At 36.1% G+C, this 17,434-nt stretch overlaps 1 protein-coding gene across 1 annotated transcript; it reads right to left on the bottom strand.

Annotated features, from left to right (window-relative positions):
- Positions 1 to 12,757: 12,757 nt before the first annotated feature.
- On the bottom strand, positions 12,758 to 15,162 carry LOC146899323 (uncharacterized). The gene has a single exon (XM_085736747.1). It carries the CDS (start codon positions 14,408 to 14,410, stop codon positions 12,758 to 12,760), a length of 1,653 nt encoding a protein of 550 aa, XP_085592873.1. The 5' UTR covers positions 14,411 to 15,162.
- Positions 15,163 to 17,434: the final 2,272 nt, after the last annotated feature.

Genomic DNA, 17,434 nt, shown 5'->3' with positions numbered 1-17,434 from the left:
TTAAACTCAGTCCTTGATGATGATTAGCAAAGGACCCCACGCCACTAGCTCCTTGGTGATTGTCACGTGTGCTGATTTCAAGCTCTTCTGGATCAATTTTCGCATCATCCCCTCCCCCTTTGAAAGGAATTGACCTCAATTCTTGAATACCATCATCATCCAAATATGGTGAGAGATCTCCAATATTGAAAGTTGCATGTACTCCATATTCTCCGGGCAAATCAATCTTGTATGCATTGTCATTGATCTTTGATATAACTTTGAAGGGACCATCAGCTCTAGGCATGAGTTTATTCTTTCTTTTGCTTGGGAATCTCTCTTTTCTCAAATGGACCCATACAAGATCACCTTCGTTGAACAACTTAGGCTTATTATTCTTAGACCTTTGCTTGTAGACTTCATTTACAGCCTTGATTCTTTCTCGCACTTGCTCATGTAGTTTCATCATTGATTTGAGTTTGGCCTTTGCATCTGGATGAACTAGTTCCTCCTTTGGCATAGCCACCAGATCCAATGGCAAGTAAGGATTCACACCATAAACAACTTCAAAAGGAGAATGGTTAGTAGCATATGTAGGGGATCGATTGTAGGCAAATTCGGCATGAGCTAACTTCAAGTCCCAATCCTTTTGAGTTTTATTAACCAAGCCACGCAGCAAGGTACCAAGAGTTCTATTAGTCACCTCTGTTTGCCCATCGGTTTGAGGGTGATGGGAAGTACTAAACAGCAACTTAGTACCCAATTTCCTCCATAATGTATTCCAGAAATAACTCAAAAACTTTGAATCACGATCGGAAACAATAGTTTTAGGAACTCCATGTAAGCGCACAATCTCACGAAAGTACAAATCAGCAACGTTACTAGCATCATCTGTTTTGTGACAAGCTACAAAGTGTGCCATCTTTGAAAACCTATCAACAACAACCATAATTGCATCCTTACCTCGCTGTGTGCGGGGCAAAGCCACAATGAAATCCATGCTCACGTCCATCCAAGGACCATTAGGTGTTGGTAATGGAGTATATGCCCCTGGTTTGAAAGAACTCTTCGCCATATGACAAGTAACACACTTGTTAATGACCTTTTGCACATCTCCTAACATCTTTGGCCAATGAAAGTGTTCTTTTAAAATCTCCAGGGTCTTTGTAATGCCAAAGTGACCAGCCAAACCCCCACCATGAGCCTCACGAACTAGCAACTCACGAATTGCATGCCTTGGAATGCAAAGCCGATTCTCTTTGAACAAAAATCCACCCTGCATTATATACTTTCCAAATGCTCCATTTTCACAGTTAGAGTATATTTCACCAAAGTCTACATCATCTTTATAATAGTCTTTCAAAGTCTCAAAACCAAGTAAGCGAGTTTCGAGAATTGAAATCAAAGCATACCTCCTTGAAAGTGCATCAGCCACCACGTTACTCTTACCATCTTTGTATTTTGAAGAGAAATTAAAAGATTGAAGAAATTCAACCCATTTAGCATGCCTTGGACTCAACTTTTGTTGTCCGTTGATATACTTTAGAGACTCGTGATCTGAATGCAACACAAAGTGGTTAGAACGCAAATAATGACTCCAATGATCAAGAGCTCTTACAATGGCATAGAACTCCTTGTCATAGGTGCAATAGTTCAATCGAGCTCCCCCAAGTTTCTCTGAGAAATAAGCTATAGGCCTCTTGTTTTGTATCAAAACAGCTCCAATGCCAACCCCACTAGCATCACATTCGACCTCAAATGGTTGAGTGAAGTCGGGCAAAGCTAAAACAGGAGCTTCACAAAGCTTTAACTTAATCAATTCAAAAGCCTTTTGTGCTTGCTCATTCCACACAAACGCACCCTTCTTCAAACATTCAGTAATAGGGCTTGTTATAGTGCTAAAATTCTGGATAAAGCGTCGATAAAATGATGCAAGACCATGGAAAGATCTCACCTCCGAAACTGTTGTAGGACTTGGCCATGTTTTGATAGCATCCACCTTTGTTGGATCAACCGATACTCCATCTTTAGACACAACGTATCCAAGAAACACCACACTTTCAACCAAGAAGTCACACTTCTCCTTCTTCCCATAGAGTTTTTGTGCTCTTAGGATCTCAAAGATTTGTTTTAAATGAGTGAAATGCTCCTCACTAGACCTGCTATACACCAAGATATCGTCAAGGTAAACAACAACAAACCTACCCAAAAAGGGCTTGAGTACTTCATTCATGAGCCTCATGAAGGTGCTAGGTGCATTCGTGAGTCCAAACGGCATAACCAGCCATTCATATAGACCGTGCTTGGTCTTGAACGCCGTCTTCCATTCATCACCTTCACGCATTCTGATTTGGTGATACCCACTCCTTAGATCGATTTTTGAGAATATAACCGACCCATGTAACTCATCAAGTGATGAGAACCTAATATTCTCACCTTATACAAGAGATAATTTAATAATGGAATAAAATTAACCAAGTTAATTTTGGTTCCAAGTGTTATTTTCGTAGGCAATTATATAGCTGTCTTGTTTTTCTCATATCTAGAGTTCTGAATGTCCGATTGAGGTGATCTTTAATGCGTTGGAAAGCTTAGAATATTCTCTACATTTCGTCTGTTGGACTCAAGAGCAAATTCGGAATATTTCTTGGTGTAAAATGAGCATGAATTGGATGACGTGATTTTGATGAATGGGCTGATGTAAGAGAAGAAACACCACATTAAAGAAGCACAATGGAGGTTAGATGGAGCTGAATTATGAAAGTGTAACGTCTCTAAACTATTCAGCAATGATGATTAAAGAAGCAAATGAATGTATAACATCTCCATGCATTGATGCAGCCACCCCCACCTTAAAGTCATTTTGTAACCTTTTGTTTGCATTAATCAGCCACCAAAACATTATTGTAATTAGTGGCTGCATTTCCTTTCATTTTCTAAGAGTTTTAGAGTCAAAATCATCATGTAATAAGCTCATATAAATAGAGCACGAAAATGATATGTAAAAAAAAGAGAATTTTGATTAAAAAAGTCACTTTATGTGAATTTGGAAGCTTTGCTTCTTTTTGGTTCTGGATTGAACCATGCATTGATCATATCAAGAATCCTTTCTTGTGGTGATCCTCAATCCCATAGACTTATCACTTTCTTGGATTAGAAAGTGTGGCGTCCCTTTCTTTCCATTCCATTTCTCCATTTTACCCACAAAATCTGTTAGTGTCAAAATTCTGCCATTTATCCATTTTAGCCCAAATTTCCATTTTTCATTCTGTTTTATTATCATATTTTATCCAACATTCACACAGAAATACAAAACCAAAAATTACAACTAGTTTTATCTTTTATCATTTTCTTTTTCTTTTCTTTCTTTTTCTTGCACATATTTTCAATTCAAACACTTGTCAAAGTTAACCCCAATTACAAAATTTTCGTATTCCTTTTGCACATCTTTTCATTCACAATATTTTCAGTCTATTTCTTGTGTTTCTTTGTCTATATTTAATCTTTCAGCAAGCAACTTTTATCAATTTATAGCTAAAAGTCAAATATGAACAATGTTCACAAAATAGTGTTTATCATTTGGTATTCAGAGCTAGGTTCCGTTGGGACTGATTTTTATTTTTCAATTTCAAAATCTTTTTCATTTGCATATTATTCTTGAAATTTCTTCATCTCAGTTTCTTTTTGAAGTATTAAACAAAAAAATATGGCTCATGAAATTCAAGCTTCAATTGAATATTTTGATAAAGTATGTAGAGGAAAAATTCTTGAGAATATCAAGAGAAGATCAAGTCCTTCTTCTGCTCTTAGAGAGTCACAGAGAAATATGAGAGAGGAAATGATGGCAATAATTGATAGAGGAATGGCTGATATCTCTAAAATACTAGAGGAAAATCTCCTTCCAATCCAAAATCATTATATAGAGCCTAAAATAAATGTTGAAGAAAAAGAGAGTCTCATTATAAATGAAACTCACGAAGAAGAATGTGAAAAGGAAAGAGAAGAGACAAAAGAAAGTGATGGAAAAGAAGTAGAGGAAAAAGGAGAAGAAAAGGAGAATGAGAAGGAAAAGGAAGAAAAAAATGTTGGGAAGTTTTGGCCTAATATTACATTAGTACCTTCTTCTAAGTTGGTTTGTGTTTTCAAATGTTGGGATTCTTCTTATAATATTATTCAATTGTCTAACATTTCTTTATGTCATGAAGGAAACAATGAGAATGAAGAAACTTTTTCTCAACATGTGGAAGGAAATTATGTGCTTTGGAAAGATGATCATGTCCACAAATCACAAGGGGGAGAAAATCCAACAAATTCTATCAATCAAAATGAGGAGTTTTCTAAAGTGGAAATTCCATGTGATGAATTCTATAGAGTTATTTTTGACCCCGGAGGTAATCAATCTACAAATTCGAGGTCGAATTCTCTTGAAGAGGGGGAGTATGATGAGAACCTAATATTCTCACCTTATACAAGAGATAATTTAATAATGGAATAAAATTAACCAAGTTAATTTTGGTTCCAAGTGTTATTTTCGTAGGCAATTATATAGCTGTCTTGTTTTTCTCATATCTAGAGTTCTGAATGTCCGATTGAGGTGATCTTTAATGCGTTGGAAAGCTTAGAATATTCTCTACATTTCGTCTGTTGGACTCAAGAGCAAATTCGGAATATTTCTTGGTGTAAAATGAGCATGAATTGGATGACGTGATTTTGATGAATGGGCTGATGTAAGAGAAGAAACACCACATTAAAGAAGCACAATGGAGGTTAGATGGAGCTGAATTATGAAAGTGTAACGTCTCTAAACTATTCAGCAATGATGATTAAAGAAGCAAATGAATGTATAACATCTCCATGCATTGATGCAGCCACCCCCACCTTAAAGTCATTTTGTAACCTTTTGTTTGCATTAATCAGCCACCAAAACATTATTGTAATTAGTGGCTGCATTTCCTTTCATTTTCTAAGAGTTTTAGAGTCAAAATCATCATGTAATAAGCTCATATAAATAGAGCACGAAAATGATATGTAAAAAAAGAGAATTTTGATTAAAAAAGTCACTTTATGTGAATTTGGAAGCTTTGCTTCTTTTTGGTTCTGGATTGAACCATGCATTGATCATATCAAGAATCCTTTCTTGTGGTGATCCTCAATCCCATAGACTTATCACTTTCTTGGATTAGAAAGTGTGGCGTCCCTTTCTTTCCATTCCATTTCTCCATTTTACCCACAAAATCTGTTAGTGTCAAAATTCTGCCATTTATCCATTTTAGCCCAAATTTCCATTTTTCATTCTGTTTTATTATCATATTTTATCCAACATTCACACAGAAATACAAAACCAAAAATTACAACTAGTTTTATCTTTTATCATCAAGCATATCATCTAACCTTGGAATGGGAAAGCGATATTTGATGGTTATGTTGTTCACTGCCCTACTATCAATACACATTCTCCAGGAACCATCCTTCTTAGGAACCAGCAACGTTGGGACAGCACAAGGACTCATTGATTCACGCACATAACCCATGCTGATCAATTCTTCAATTTGCCGTTGCAACTCCTTTGTCTCCTCCGGATTACACCTATAGGCAGCTTTGTTTGGTAATGGAGCTCCGGGAATTAGATCAATTTGATGCTCAATTCCACGAATAGGTGGCAAACCAATTGGTAATTCAATTGGAAACTGATGAGGGCATAATTGTCCATGACACAAGTGCTTCAATTCAAGGGCTAGGAGGACCAATGACAAGGGCAAGGGCCAAGAAAGCTAAGGAGGCGCTAAATCAATTGGTGGCAAAAGTCTTGGAGTTCAAACCTACACTAGGAAGCATGGAGGGTAGAATGGTCATGTGCATCAAACCATTGGAGGAGGGGTGGGGCGCATCTCTTGCTGCCCATTTTATTTAGTTGTTTTTATTATGTTGTAATAAAAAGGTGTAAGGGATCAATTTTTACCCAAAAACACTAAGTTGCTTATTTTGTGTGTTTAATCCATTTTAAAGCTTCCAAAGCTTTAAATGGAACGTTTTGTGTGTTTATTTTATGCAAAGAAGTGCTGAAGACAAAAGAAAGACAAGGCATTAAAGATCATTTAATCTGAAGGAGGAATGGTGCAAGAATTGAAAAGGAACCAGACAAGATATCAATGAGACAATGAAGGCACTTCATTTCAGCATAGGAAACCATCAACATCATCAAAATCACGTCCAGCCACCCTCATTCATTGATTTGTTTTGTAACCATTTCTTGTATTCATGTTAATTTACTTCAGCCATAGGAAATAATGATAGATTAATTTGGCTGAAGGAATCTTAAGAGTTATTTGCCTTTTTCTTTGTAATTCAGCAAGTGTCCCTCCTACCTATATATAGGACACGAAAATTGAATAAAAATCAAGTTGAATTTTGTTAAAAAAAAGTGAGTAATTGCTCTTTAGGTTCTGGATTGGACCTTGTATTGATCATATCAAGAATCCTTTCTTGTGGTGATTATCATTTCCATAGACTTATCATTTTCTAGGATTAGAAAGTGTGGCGTCCCTAAACTCTCCATTCCATTTCTTGTTTGAATCCACAAATCTGCCTAAACACCAATTGAAACCCAAAATTCACGTTTTCAATTCAAACACTTGTCAAAATTAACCCCAATTACATAATTTTCGTATTCCTTTTGCACATCTTTTCATTCACAATATTTTCAGTCTATTTCTTGTGTTTCTTTGTCTATATTTAATCTTTCAGCAAGCAACTTTTATCAATTTATAGCTAAAAGTCAAATATGAACAATGTTCACAAAATAGTGTTCATCAAGTGGTAATCAGAGCAAGGTTCCTTTTAAAAGGGCCAAAAGTTCAAAGGTATCAAATTCTTCTTGTTCATCATTCTGATTTTCATCTTACAAAAAAAAATTCGAAAAAAAATATATATATTAAAAAAAAAAATCAGAATTGTTGCTTGTGTTCATCAATTTCGTTTTTGTGTTTTAATTGCCACACTTTCCTTGTTTTCCATTTATCTTGTCATTTCAGAATTTGAATTAGTTTCCTTGTTCACATCATTTCCAAACCTTTGTTTTTTTTTTTCATTCCTTGAATTGTGTTAAGTTTGTGTTTTGATTTTCACCATTTTGAAAGTTTTCTTACCTTGATTTACTTGGTTTCTCTAAAGAACTCAAAAGAGCAATTGAGTGGAAAAAGGCAAGAGTGATACATTAAAAAAAAAAAAAGCCAATTTGAGTGAGTGTAAACACTTGTGAGGATTAGTTTTAGGGAATCATGACTGAGGAAGGTCCAAATAAGTTACTATTAGATGCACTCACAACAAGGTTTCAAGCCATGTTGCAGGTGCAAGCTGAACAATTTCAAGAACAAATTGATGAGTTAAAAGCTAGTTTAACTACTGATGGAAGTGGTGGAGAGGATGATGGAAGTAGGCCTAGAAGGAGGGATGAGAGGCCAAGGGAGGATAGGTTGAGGAGTATTAAGATCAAAGTTCCATCCTTTGTGGGAGCGAATGATCCGGAGGCATATCTAGAGTGGGAGACCAAAATAGAACAAATTTTTAATTGTCATGATTATTCTGATGTTGAAAAAGTGCAAGTGGCAGCCATTGAATTTAAGGAGTATGCTCTAATATGGTGGGATCAAATGATCAAAGAGAAGGTGAGGTATAATGAACCACCCATTGCAACTTGGGAGGAGATGAAGAGAATCATGAGGAGGAGATTTGTGCCATCCTATTACCATAGGGATTTGCACAACAAATTACAAAGACTCACTCAAGGTTCTAAAAGTGTTGAAGAATATTCCAAGGAGATGGAGGTGGCAAAGATTAGAGCCAATGTGGTGGAAGATCACGAAGCAACCATGGCTAGGTTCATTCATGGACTTAACCGTGACATTAGTGACATTGTGGAGCTGCATCATTACATGTCTTTGGAGGAATTAGTCCATCAAGCCATCAAGGTTGAACAACAACTCAAAAGGAAGGGTCAATTGAGAAGAAGCTCAACTTCTTCTTTCAATTCTTCAAGTTTGAAGGACAAGCAAAAGAAGGATGGTACCTCTTCACCTAAGGAGGCCATGAGTGATCCTAAAGGTAAAAACATTACTTCATCCCAAAATGTTTCTACTAACAAAGTTGTTAAGTGTTTCAAGTGCCAAGGTCAAGGACACATAGCCTCTCAATGTCCAACAAAGAGAACTATGTTAATTGAAGAAAATGATGACCTTGAGGAGGAGGAGGGTGTCGTGAATGATGAAGGAGGAGAAGAAGAGGAGGATGGTGAAAATGGTGAATTTCTCATGATTAGGAGGATGTTGGGAAACCAAGCCAAGGAGGAAGAATCAAATCAAAGGGAAAACCTTTTCCATACAAGATGCTTAGTGCAAGGAAAGGTATGTTCTCTAATTATTGATGGAGGTAGTTGTACTAATGTTGCTAGTGCACACATGGTGGGTAAATTAGAATTAGAAACAAGACCTCACCCTAGGCCTTACAAACTTCAATGGCTTAGTGAAAGTGTAGAAATGCTTGTTGACAAACAAGTAGAGGTTTGTTTTAAAATTGGGAAGTATGAAGATGTTGTTGTGTGTGATGTAGTACCAATGGAGGCTTGTCATTTGTTGTTAGGAAGGCCATGGCAATTTGATAGAGGAGCGCAACATGATGGCCGAAGTAATAAGTATTCCTTTTTGCACTTTGGAAAAAAAATTACTCTTGCACCATTGAGTCCTAATGATGTAAGAGAAGATCAAAAGAAAATGAAAGAAAAATATGCGCAAGAAAAAGAAAAATATGCGCCAGAAAAAGAAAGAAAAGAAAAAGAAAAAGAAAGAAAAGAAAAAGAAAAAGAAAGAAAAGAAAAAGAAAAAGAAAGAAAAGAGAAAGAAAAAGAAAAGAAAGAAAGTTTCATGGCAAAAAAAGAAGAAATAAAGGATGCCATTGTTACCAAACAGCCCCTATATTTGCTATTTTGCAAAGAGGTGGCTTTGTTTTCTAACACTCCTAACACTCAAAAATTTCCAAGTTGTGTTGAATTTCTTTTGCAGGAGTTTGAGGCTTTGTTCCCTAAAGAGATACCAAATGGGCTACCGCCTATAAGAGGTATTGAACATCACATTGACCTTATTCCGGGGGCATCTTTACCAAACCGTCCAGCCTACCGAAGCAATCCCCAACAAACTCAAGAAATTCAAAATCAAGTTGCTGAATTGGTAAGTAAAGGATGGGTAAGAGAAAGTTTAAGTCCTTGTGCTGTCCCTGTTATTCTAGTTCCAAAAAAAGATGGTAGTTGGAGAATGTGCACTGATTGTAGGGCTGTTAACAATATCACCATTAAGTATAGACATCCAATTCCTAGGTTAGATGATTTACTTGATGAATTGTTTGGTGCATGTTTATTTTCTAAAATTGATTTGAAAAGTGGCTATCACCAAATAAGAATTAGGGAGGGGGATGAATGGAAAACTGCTTTTAAAACAAAATATGGTTTGTATGAGTGGATGGTTATGCCGTTTGGTTTAACTAATGCACCAAGTACTTTTATGAGACTCATGAACCATGTTTTGAGGGAATTTTTGGGAAAATTTGTTGTTGTGTATTTTGATGATATCTTGATATATAGCAAAAATTTAGAGGAACATTGTGGTCATTTAAGGGCTGTTTTAGAAGTTTTGAAGAAAGAACATTTGTTTGCAAATCTGGAAAAATGTGTTTTTTGCACAGATCATGTAATTTTCTTAGGTTTTGTTGTAAGCTCCAAGGGAATCCATATGGATGAAGAGAAGGTAAGAGCAATCAAGGATTGGCCACAACCCAAAAATGTAAGTGAGGTAAGAAGTTTCCATGGTTTAGCAAGTTTCTATAGGAGGTTTGTGAAAGATTTTAGCACCATTGCTGCACCTCTTAATGAGATTGTTAAGAAAAATGTTGTTTTTAAATGGGGTGAGAAACAAGAGCAAGCTTTTGCTGCACTTAAAGAAAAACTCACCAAAGCACCAATTTTAGCATTGCCAAATTTTTCCAAATCTTTTGAAATTGAATGTGATGCTTCTAATGTTGGAATTGGGGCTGTTTTGATGCAAGAAGGACATCCAATTGCTTATTTTAGTGAGAAGTTAAAGGGTGCTTCTCTTAATTACTCCACTTATGATAAGGAATTGTATGCTTTGTTTAGAGCATTGCAAACTTGGCAACATTACCTACTGCCCAAAGAATTTGTCATTCATAGTGACCATGAATCTTTGAAACATTTAAAAGGGCAAGGTAAGTTGAACAAGAGACATGCCAAATGGGTTGAATTTCTTGAACAATTTCCATATGTGATTAAACATAAAAAAGGTAAAGCTAATGTGGTTGTAGATGCACTTTCAAGAAGGTATGCCTTACTCTCCACTCTTGAAACTAAAGTTTTTGGACTTGAGCATATTAAGAGTTTATATGAGAGTGACACTGATTTTTCATCAAAGTTTTTTGCTTGTGAACATGCTGCCATTAATGGATATTTTAGGCACAATGGCTATTTGTTTAAAGAAAAAAGATTATGTGTGCCAAAATGTTCCATAAGAACTTTGCTTTTAAAAGAGGCGCATGAGGGGGGATTAATGGGACACTTTGGGGTTGTTAAAGCTTTAGAGTTGCTGCAAGAACATTTTTATTGGCCCCATATGAAAATTGATGTCCAAAAGTTGTGTGAAAGATGCATAGTGTGTAAAAAGGCCAAATCAAAAGTTTTGCCTCATGGTCTTTATACACCATTACCAGCTCCTGAATTTCCTTGGGTTGACATTTCCATGGATTTTGTTTTGGGTTTACCTAGAACAAAGAATGGGAAAGATTCTATTTTTGTTGTTGTTGACAGGTTTTCCAAGATGGCCCATTTCATTGCATGCAAAAAGGTGGATGATGCAAGCCATGTAGCTGATTTGTTTTTCAAGGAGATTGTGCGCATTCATGGAGTTCCAAGAAGCATAGTTTCAGATCGTGACACAAAATTTTTAAGTCACTTTTGGAGGACCTTGTGGGGTAAGATTGGAACAAAGTTACTTTTCTCAACAACTTGTCACCCTCAAACAGATGGTCAAACTGAGGTAGTAAATAGAACTCTCTCTACTCTTCTTAGAAGTGTTCTTACAAGAAATTTGAGAATGTGGGAAGAATGTTTACCCCACGTGGAATTTGCTTACAATCGTGTGGTGCATAGTACTACAAAAATGTCACCTTTTGAAGTTGTTTATGGTTTTAATCCACTAACTCCACTTGATTTGTTACCTATGCCTAACAATTCTCTTTTGAAACATAAGGATGGAAAAGACAAAGCTGAGTTTGTGAAGAAAATGCATGAGCAGGTGAAGTTGCAAATTGAAAAGAAAAATGAAGGGTATGCTAAACATGCAAACAAAGGAAGGAAGAAGGTGATTTTTGAACCCGGTGATTGGGTTTGGGTGCATATGAGGAAAGAAAGGTTTCCTAACCAAAGGAAGTCAAAACTTCAGCCAAGGGGTGATGGACCATTTCAAGTGCTAGAAAGGATCAATGACAATGCTTACAAGCTTGAGTTACCCGGTGAGTATGATATAAGTGCTACTTTTAATGTTGCTGACTTAGCTCCTTTTGATGTAGGTGATGGTGATTTCAATTCGTGGACGAATTCTTTTCAAGAGGGAGGGGATGATGAGGGCATAATTGTCCATGACACAAGTGCTTCAATTCAAGGGCTAGGAGGACCAATGACAAGGGCAAGGGCCAAGAAAGCTAAGGAGGCGCTAAATCAATTGGTGGCAAAAGTCTTGGAGTTCAAACCTACACTAGGAAGCATGGAGGGTAGAATGGTCATGTGCATCAAACCATTGGAGGAGGGGTGGGGCGCATCTCTTGCTGCCCATTTTATTTAGTTGTTTTTATTATGTTGTAATAAAAAGGTGTAAGGGATCAATTTTTACCCAAAAACACTAAGTTGCTTATTTTGTGTGTTTAATCCATTTTAAAGCTTCCAAAGCTTTAAATGGAACGTTTTGTGTGTTTATTTTATGCAAAGAAGTGCTGAAGACAAAAGAAAGACAAGGCATTAAAGATCATTTAATCTGAAGGAGGAATGGTGCAAGAATTGAAAAGGAACCAGACAAGATATCAATGAGACAATGAAGGCACTTCATTTCAGCATAGGAAACCATCAACATCATCAAAATCACGTCCAGCCACCCTCATTCATTGATTTGTTTTGTAACCATTTCTTGTATTCATGTTAATTTACTTCAGCCATAGGAAATAATGATAGATTAATTTGGCTGAAGGAATCTTAAGAGTTATTTGCCTTTTTCTTTGTAATTCAGCAAGTGTCCCTCCTACCTATATATAGGACACGAAAATTGAATAAAAATCAAGTTGAATTTTGTTAAAAAAAAGTGAGTAATTGCTCTTTAGGTTCTGGATTGGACCTTGTATTGATCATATCAAGAATCCTTTCTTGTGGTGATTATCATTTCCATAGACTTATCATTTTCTAGGATTAGAAAGTGTGGCGTCCCTAAACTCTCCATTCCATTTCTTGTTTGAATCCACAAATCTGCCTAAACACCAATTGAAACCCAAAATTCACGTTTTCAATTCAAACACTTGTCAAAATTAACCCCAATTACATAATTTTCGTATTCCTTTTGCACATCTTTTCATTCACAATATTTTCAGTCTATTTCTTGTGTTTCTTTGTCTATATTTAATCTTTCAGCAAGCAACTTTTATCAATTTATAGCTAAAAGTCAAATATGAACAATGTTCACAAAATAGTGTTCATCAGAAACACATCTTCATACTCACCCAAAACAGCCTCCAATTGTTGTTTAAGAGGGGTTTCGATATCATCCTGTTTAGTATTCTTTGCAATCAACAGGTAAACTAATTCACCATTATCAATAGCATTTTTCACTTCATTTTCAGTAGCAAACATAGTGAGGCTAGGCTTTTTACCTCTTTGTGTAGTCATGGAACGAACTTCACTCGATGCCATAGGTTTCAGCACCATCTTCTTGCCCTTGTAGTTCAATTCATACTCATTTGATCTTCCTCTATGCGTCACATCTCTATCAAATTGCCAAGGACGTCCCAGAAGTATATGACTCGCATCCATAGGCACAACATCACACAAGATCTCATCAACATAAGACCCCATGGTTAACCCCACACTAGTCTGTCTTGTAACTTTTATACTACTCCCATTGTCCAACCAATGTAGTGCATAAGGTTTAGGATGTTTTGTTGTAAGTAATCCTAATTTAGACACCATTTCAGTTGAAGCTGCATTGGTACAACTACCTCCATCCACAATGACACTACACCATTTATCCTTCACTTGACACTTAGTGTAGAAGATTTGATTCCTTTGATCCCCCTCCAAGGGTGCAGTTTTAGCTTGTAAAGTTCTAAGCACCAAAGTATCATAGATGGGAGGTCCATATTCTTCTATCTCATCGTCGACATCTTCGACAATTTCAAGTCCATCCATGTCAACATTGCCACCAGATTCTTCCTCTTCCTTAATCAACTCATCACGCATGCTAACCGCTTCTCTGAGGGTCACAACTCTTTGATTAGGACAAGCTCTAGCAAAGTGTCCAAAGCCTTGACACTTATAACACCTAACCGTCGACAGGCTAGTCTCTTTGGATGCAGCACTAGATTGTTTAGGAGTAGGCTCAACCTGTTTTGGTTGAGTCACATTTGGTTTAGTGCTAGGGGCTGCAGCTGCACTACCTGACACACCTCCCTTGGACCAACCACTTGAACCACCAGCATTATATCTGCTCTTATTTTGATTTTCAATTTTTAAACACAAGGTGCTCAAAGTGTTGAAGTCAGAATAATTACATAGCTCAACAGCAAATGCTATGTTCTTATTCAGACCACGAAGAAAACGACTCATTCTTTGCTCTTCATTTTCCTCCAACTCACCCATTAAACATAGGTTTTCGAATTCATCAATGTACTCAGTAACACTCATTTTACCTTGTACTAAATCTGAAATCTTTTTATACAAGTTCAATCTGTGGTTCGATGGCACATACCTTTTGCGCAACTTTCTTTTCAAGGACTCCCAAGAACTGATTTTCTCCTTCCTATCTCGTATTCTTCGAGCCTTCAAGCCCTCATACCACAACGATGCACTTTTGCTAAGTTTCAGAATAGCATACTTACAACGCTTCTCATCGTCAAGATCCTTGAAGTCAAACATTCTATCGATCTTGCGCTCCCATTCCAAATAAACCTCCGGGTCTGCACTGCCATTGAATTCAGGTAGCTCGGTGATTTTGAATTCATCCACGTTTGGGCGTGGTTCATTCCTTCTAGTCCTCCATCGTTCATCTCCCAGATTGACGCTCCTTAAGGCTTCACGCAATCTGTCCATGAAATCATCGCTGTTGTAATCCACCATTGTCACGTAACCAGGATTCAGAGCCAAAGCTCTGATACCACAAATGATACGAATTAGAGTGTTTTAATTCGTAAGGGTAGCGGAAGCAAACAACCAATAACGAAGATACTAGGTACCACCCTTATTAGTTGAATTCTGCTAAGTGTTTTTGGATAGTTTTCGTATTTTAGTGAAACAGCAAAGGATAGGCAATGTTAGACTACACCAATAGTTTAACAAAGAGATTAGCACTCAACACCAATTGAGCTAATCGGATTATTATCAAGACGTCACTTGCTAATAACCTTTCGAAAATGTAGACACAAATTCTGGGTAAGCTTGAACTGTTCTATATCTATTTACAATGTTCAGCAAGCATGGCATATATAGCCGAAATACAATGCAAAGATAATAAAAACTGGTAATAAAGTACAGCATAAAAGGCAATTATACTAATAATAAAATGACATTATTCCATCAGCTATGTAACTCCTGTTCCAATGACTGGCTGGGCGAAATTAAGGCCTTGAATTTGTCTTTAATGCTCCTTATTTTGCTCCTTTGTAACTGCTCAGAATAGGATTTAAATGGCTGATTTATTTGTCTTAACTTGGTGATTAAAAATGACGGCACAGTCCAGAAATAATTAAATGGTTAAAATAACCAAGTAATTAAACTCAGTCCTTGATGATGATTAGCAAAGGACCCCACGCCACTAGCTCCTTGGTGATTGTCACGTGTGCTGATTTCAAGCTCTTCTGGATCAATTTTCGCATCAGATGCGAAACATGATATGTGAACCTATTTGGTTTTATATTCGGAAAAATGAAAGTGTTGGAATGACTTTGTCGCGAAAATGAGATTTTAGCCTCTATGGTTAAAAGTTTGATAAAGGTTGAACTTGTCCCTCGATCTCCTTTGATATGAAACATGATATGTGAACCTATTTGGTTTTGTATTCGGCAAAATGAAATTATTTGAATGACCATTTTCCCAAAAATGAGATTTTAGTCTATATGGTTAAAAGTTTGATAAATATTAATGTTGAATTTTTCCTTCGATGTCCTTTATTGTGTACCATAATATTTGAACCAATTTCGTTTTAAATTTGGTAAATAGAAAGTAATGAGATGACCCTTATCGTGAAAACGAGATTTTAGCTTATATTGTTAAGGTTGAACATGTCCCTCGATGTCCCTTGATGCGAAACATGATATGTGAACCTATTTGGTTTGAATTTCGGTAAAATGAAAGTATTGAAATGACCCTTGTCGCGAAAATGAAATGTTAGCCTATGTGGTTAGAAGTTTGATAAACAGTGAGCTTGTCCCTCGATGTCCCTTGATGCGAAACATGATATGTGAACCTATTTGGTTTCATATTCGGAAAAATGAAAGTATTGGAATGACTTTGTCGCGAAAATGAGATTTTAGCCTATATGGTTAGAAGTTTTGATGTGATCCTAAAATTCTCTCTCTTGACAAGAATAATAAAATCATTGTTGAATAAAAGAACCAAATTATTTTTGGTTCAAATTTTTATTTTCGTAAGTCATTATGTATCTGTCTTGTATTCATCATATCTAGAGCTCTGCAACTCCGATTGAGGTGATCTTTGAAGCGTTGGAAAGGGTACAAAATCATCTACATTTCATATGTTGGACTCAGAAGCAAAATTGGGGTATATCATGGTGTAAAAATGGGATTAAAGTGGAGGACGTGATTAAACGAAAGAGCTGAAGCAAAAGAGGTGAAACACAATTAATTTGAGTAGTTGAAGAGCATAATCTGAAGCAAAAGTAACAGCCATGAGTGTGTAACTTCAAGAATTGATTCAGCCACCTTAAATCAAAACCAATAAATTTGTAACATTTCCTTGCAATAACTAGCCACATAAGAGTTATTTCATTAATCATCATATAATTGTAAGCTTTTCAGCATTCTAGCCTATTACCTATATAAAGGGGGCGAAAATAATGAATAGGATATGTAGAATTTTGATAAAAATTACACTATGTGTGTTTTGAGTGAGAGTTTTCTCCTCTTTGAGTTCTTGGATTAGAACTTGTTATCAAATCTTATCAATGGCTTCCTTACCATTGTGGCGATTCCTCAAGGCTTAGCATTCCTTCTTGGATTGGAAGTGAATGTGATGCATTCTTTCACCATTTCTTTCCCCAAATCCATATTTTTATTTTACTTTTTATCCCTATACGATTTCTTTCCTTTATCATTTGGTATTCAGAGCTAGGTTCCGTTGGGACTGATTTTTATTTTTCAATTTCAAAATCTTTTTCATTTGCATATTATCCTTGAAATTTCTTCATCTCAGTTTTTTTTTTTGAAGTATTAAACAAAAAAAGATATGGCTCATGAAGTTCAAGCTTCAATTGAATATTTTGATAAAGTATGGAGAGAAAAATGGCTTGAGAATATCAAGAGAAGATCAAGTCCTTCTTCTGCTCTTAGAGAGTCACAAAGAAATAGGAGAGAGGAAATGAGGGCAATAATTGATAGAGGAATGGCTGATATCTCTAAAATACTAGAGGAAAATCTCTTTCAAATCCAAAATAATTATAAAAAAGAGATAGAAGAAAAAGAAAGTCATGAGGAAGAAGTGAAAAGGAAGGAAAAAGAAGAAATAAAAGAATGTGATGAAAAAGAAGTAGATGAAAAAAAAGAGAGAAAAGAAGGTGTTGAAGAAGTCGAGAGAAAAGAAGAGAAAAAGGAGAGTCAGAATGAAAATCAAGAAAAAAATAGTTCAAAGTTTTGGCCTACTATTACATTAGTACCTTCTTCTAAGTTGGTTTGTGTTTTCAAATGTTGGGATTCTTCTTCTAATATTATTCAATTGCCTAACATTTCTTTATGTCATGAAGGAAACAAAGAGAATGAAGAAACTTTTTCTCAACAGGTGGAAGGAAATTATGAGATTTGGAGCGATGATCATGTCCATAAGTCAAAAGTGGATGAAAAGCAAACAAATTCTTCCAATAAAAGTGAAGAACTCTCTAAAGTTAAAGTTACATGTGATGGATTCTATACA

The sequence above is a fragment of the Medicago sativa genome, chromosome 8 (genome assembly GCF_051527215.1).
Source record: "Medicago sativa cultivar Bolivia chromosome 8, Bolivia_mono, whole genome shotgun sequence".
In the NCBI taxonomy this organism is placed as follows: domain Eukaryota; kingdom Viridiplantae; phylum Streptophyta; class Magnoliopsida; order Fabales; family Fabaceae; genus Medicago; species Medicago sativa.
The sequence above is the reverse complement of the archived record's forward strand: the minus strand, read 5'-3'. Positions and strand labels throughout refer to the sequence as shown.

Bases quoted from the DNA above. Each gene is read 5' to 3' on its own strand.
- LOC146899323 (XM_085736747.1), bottom strand. From the start codon at position 14,410: ATGGTGGATTACAACAGCGATGATTTCATGGACAGATTGCGTGAAGCC.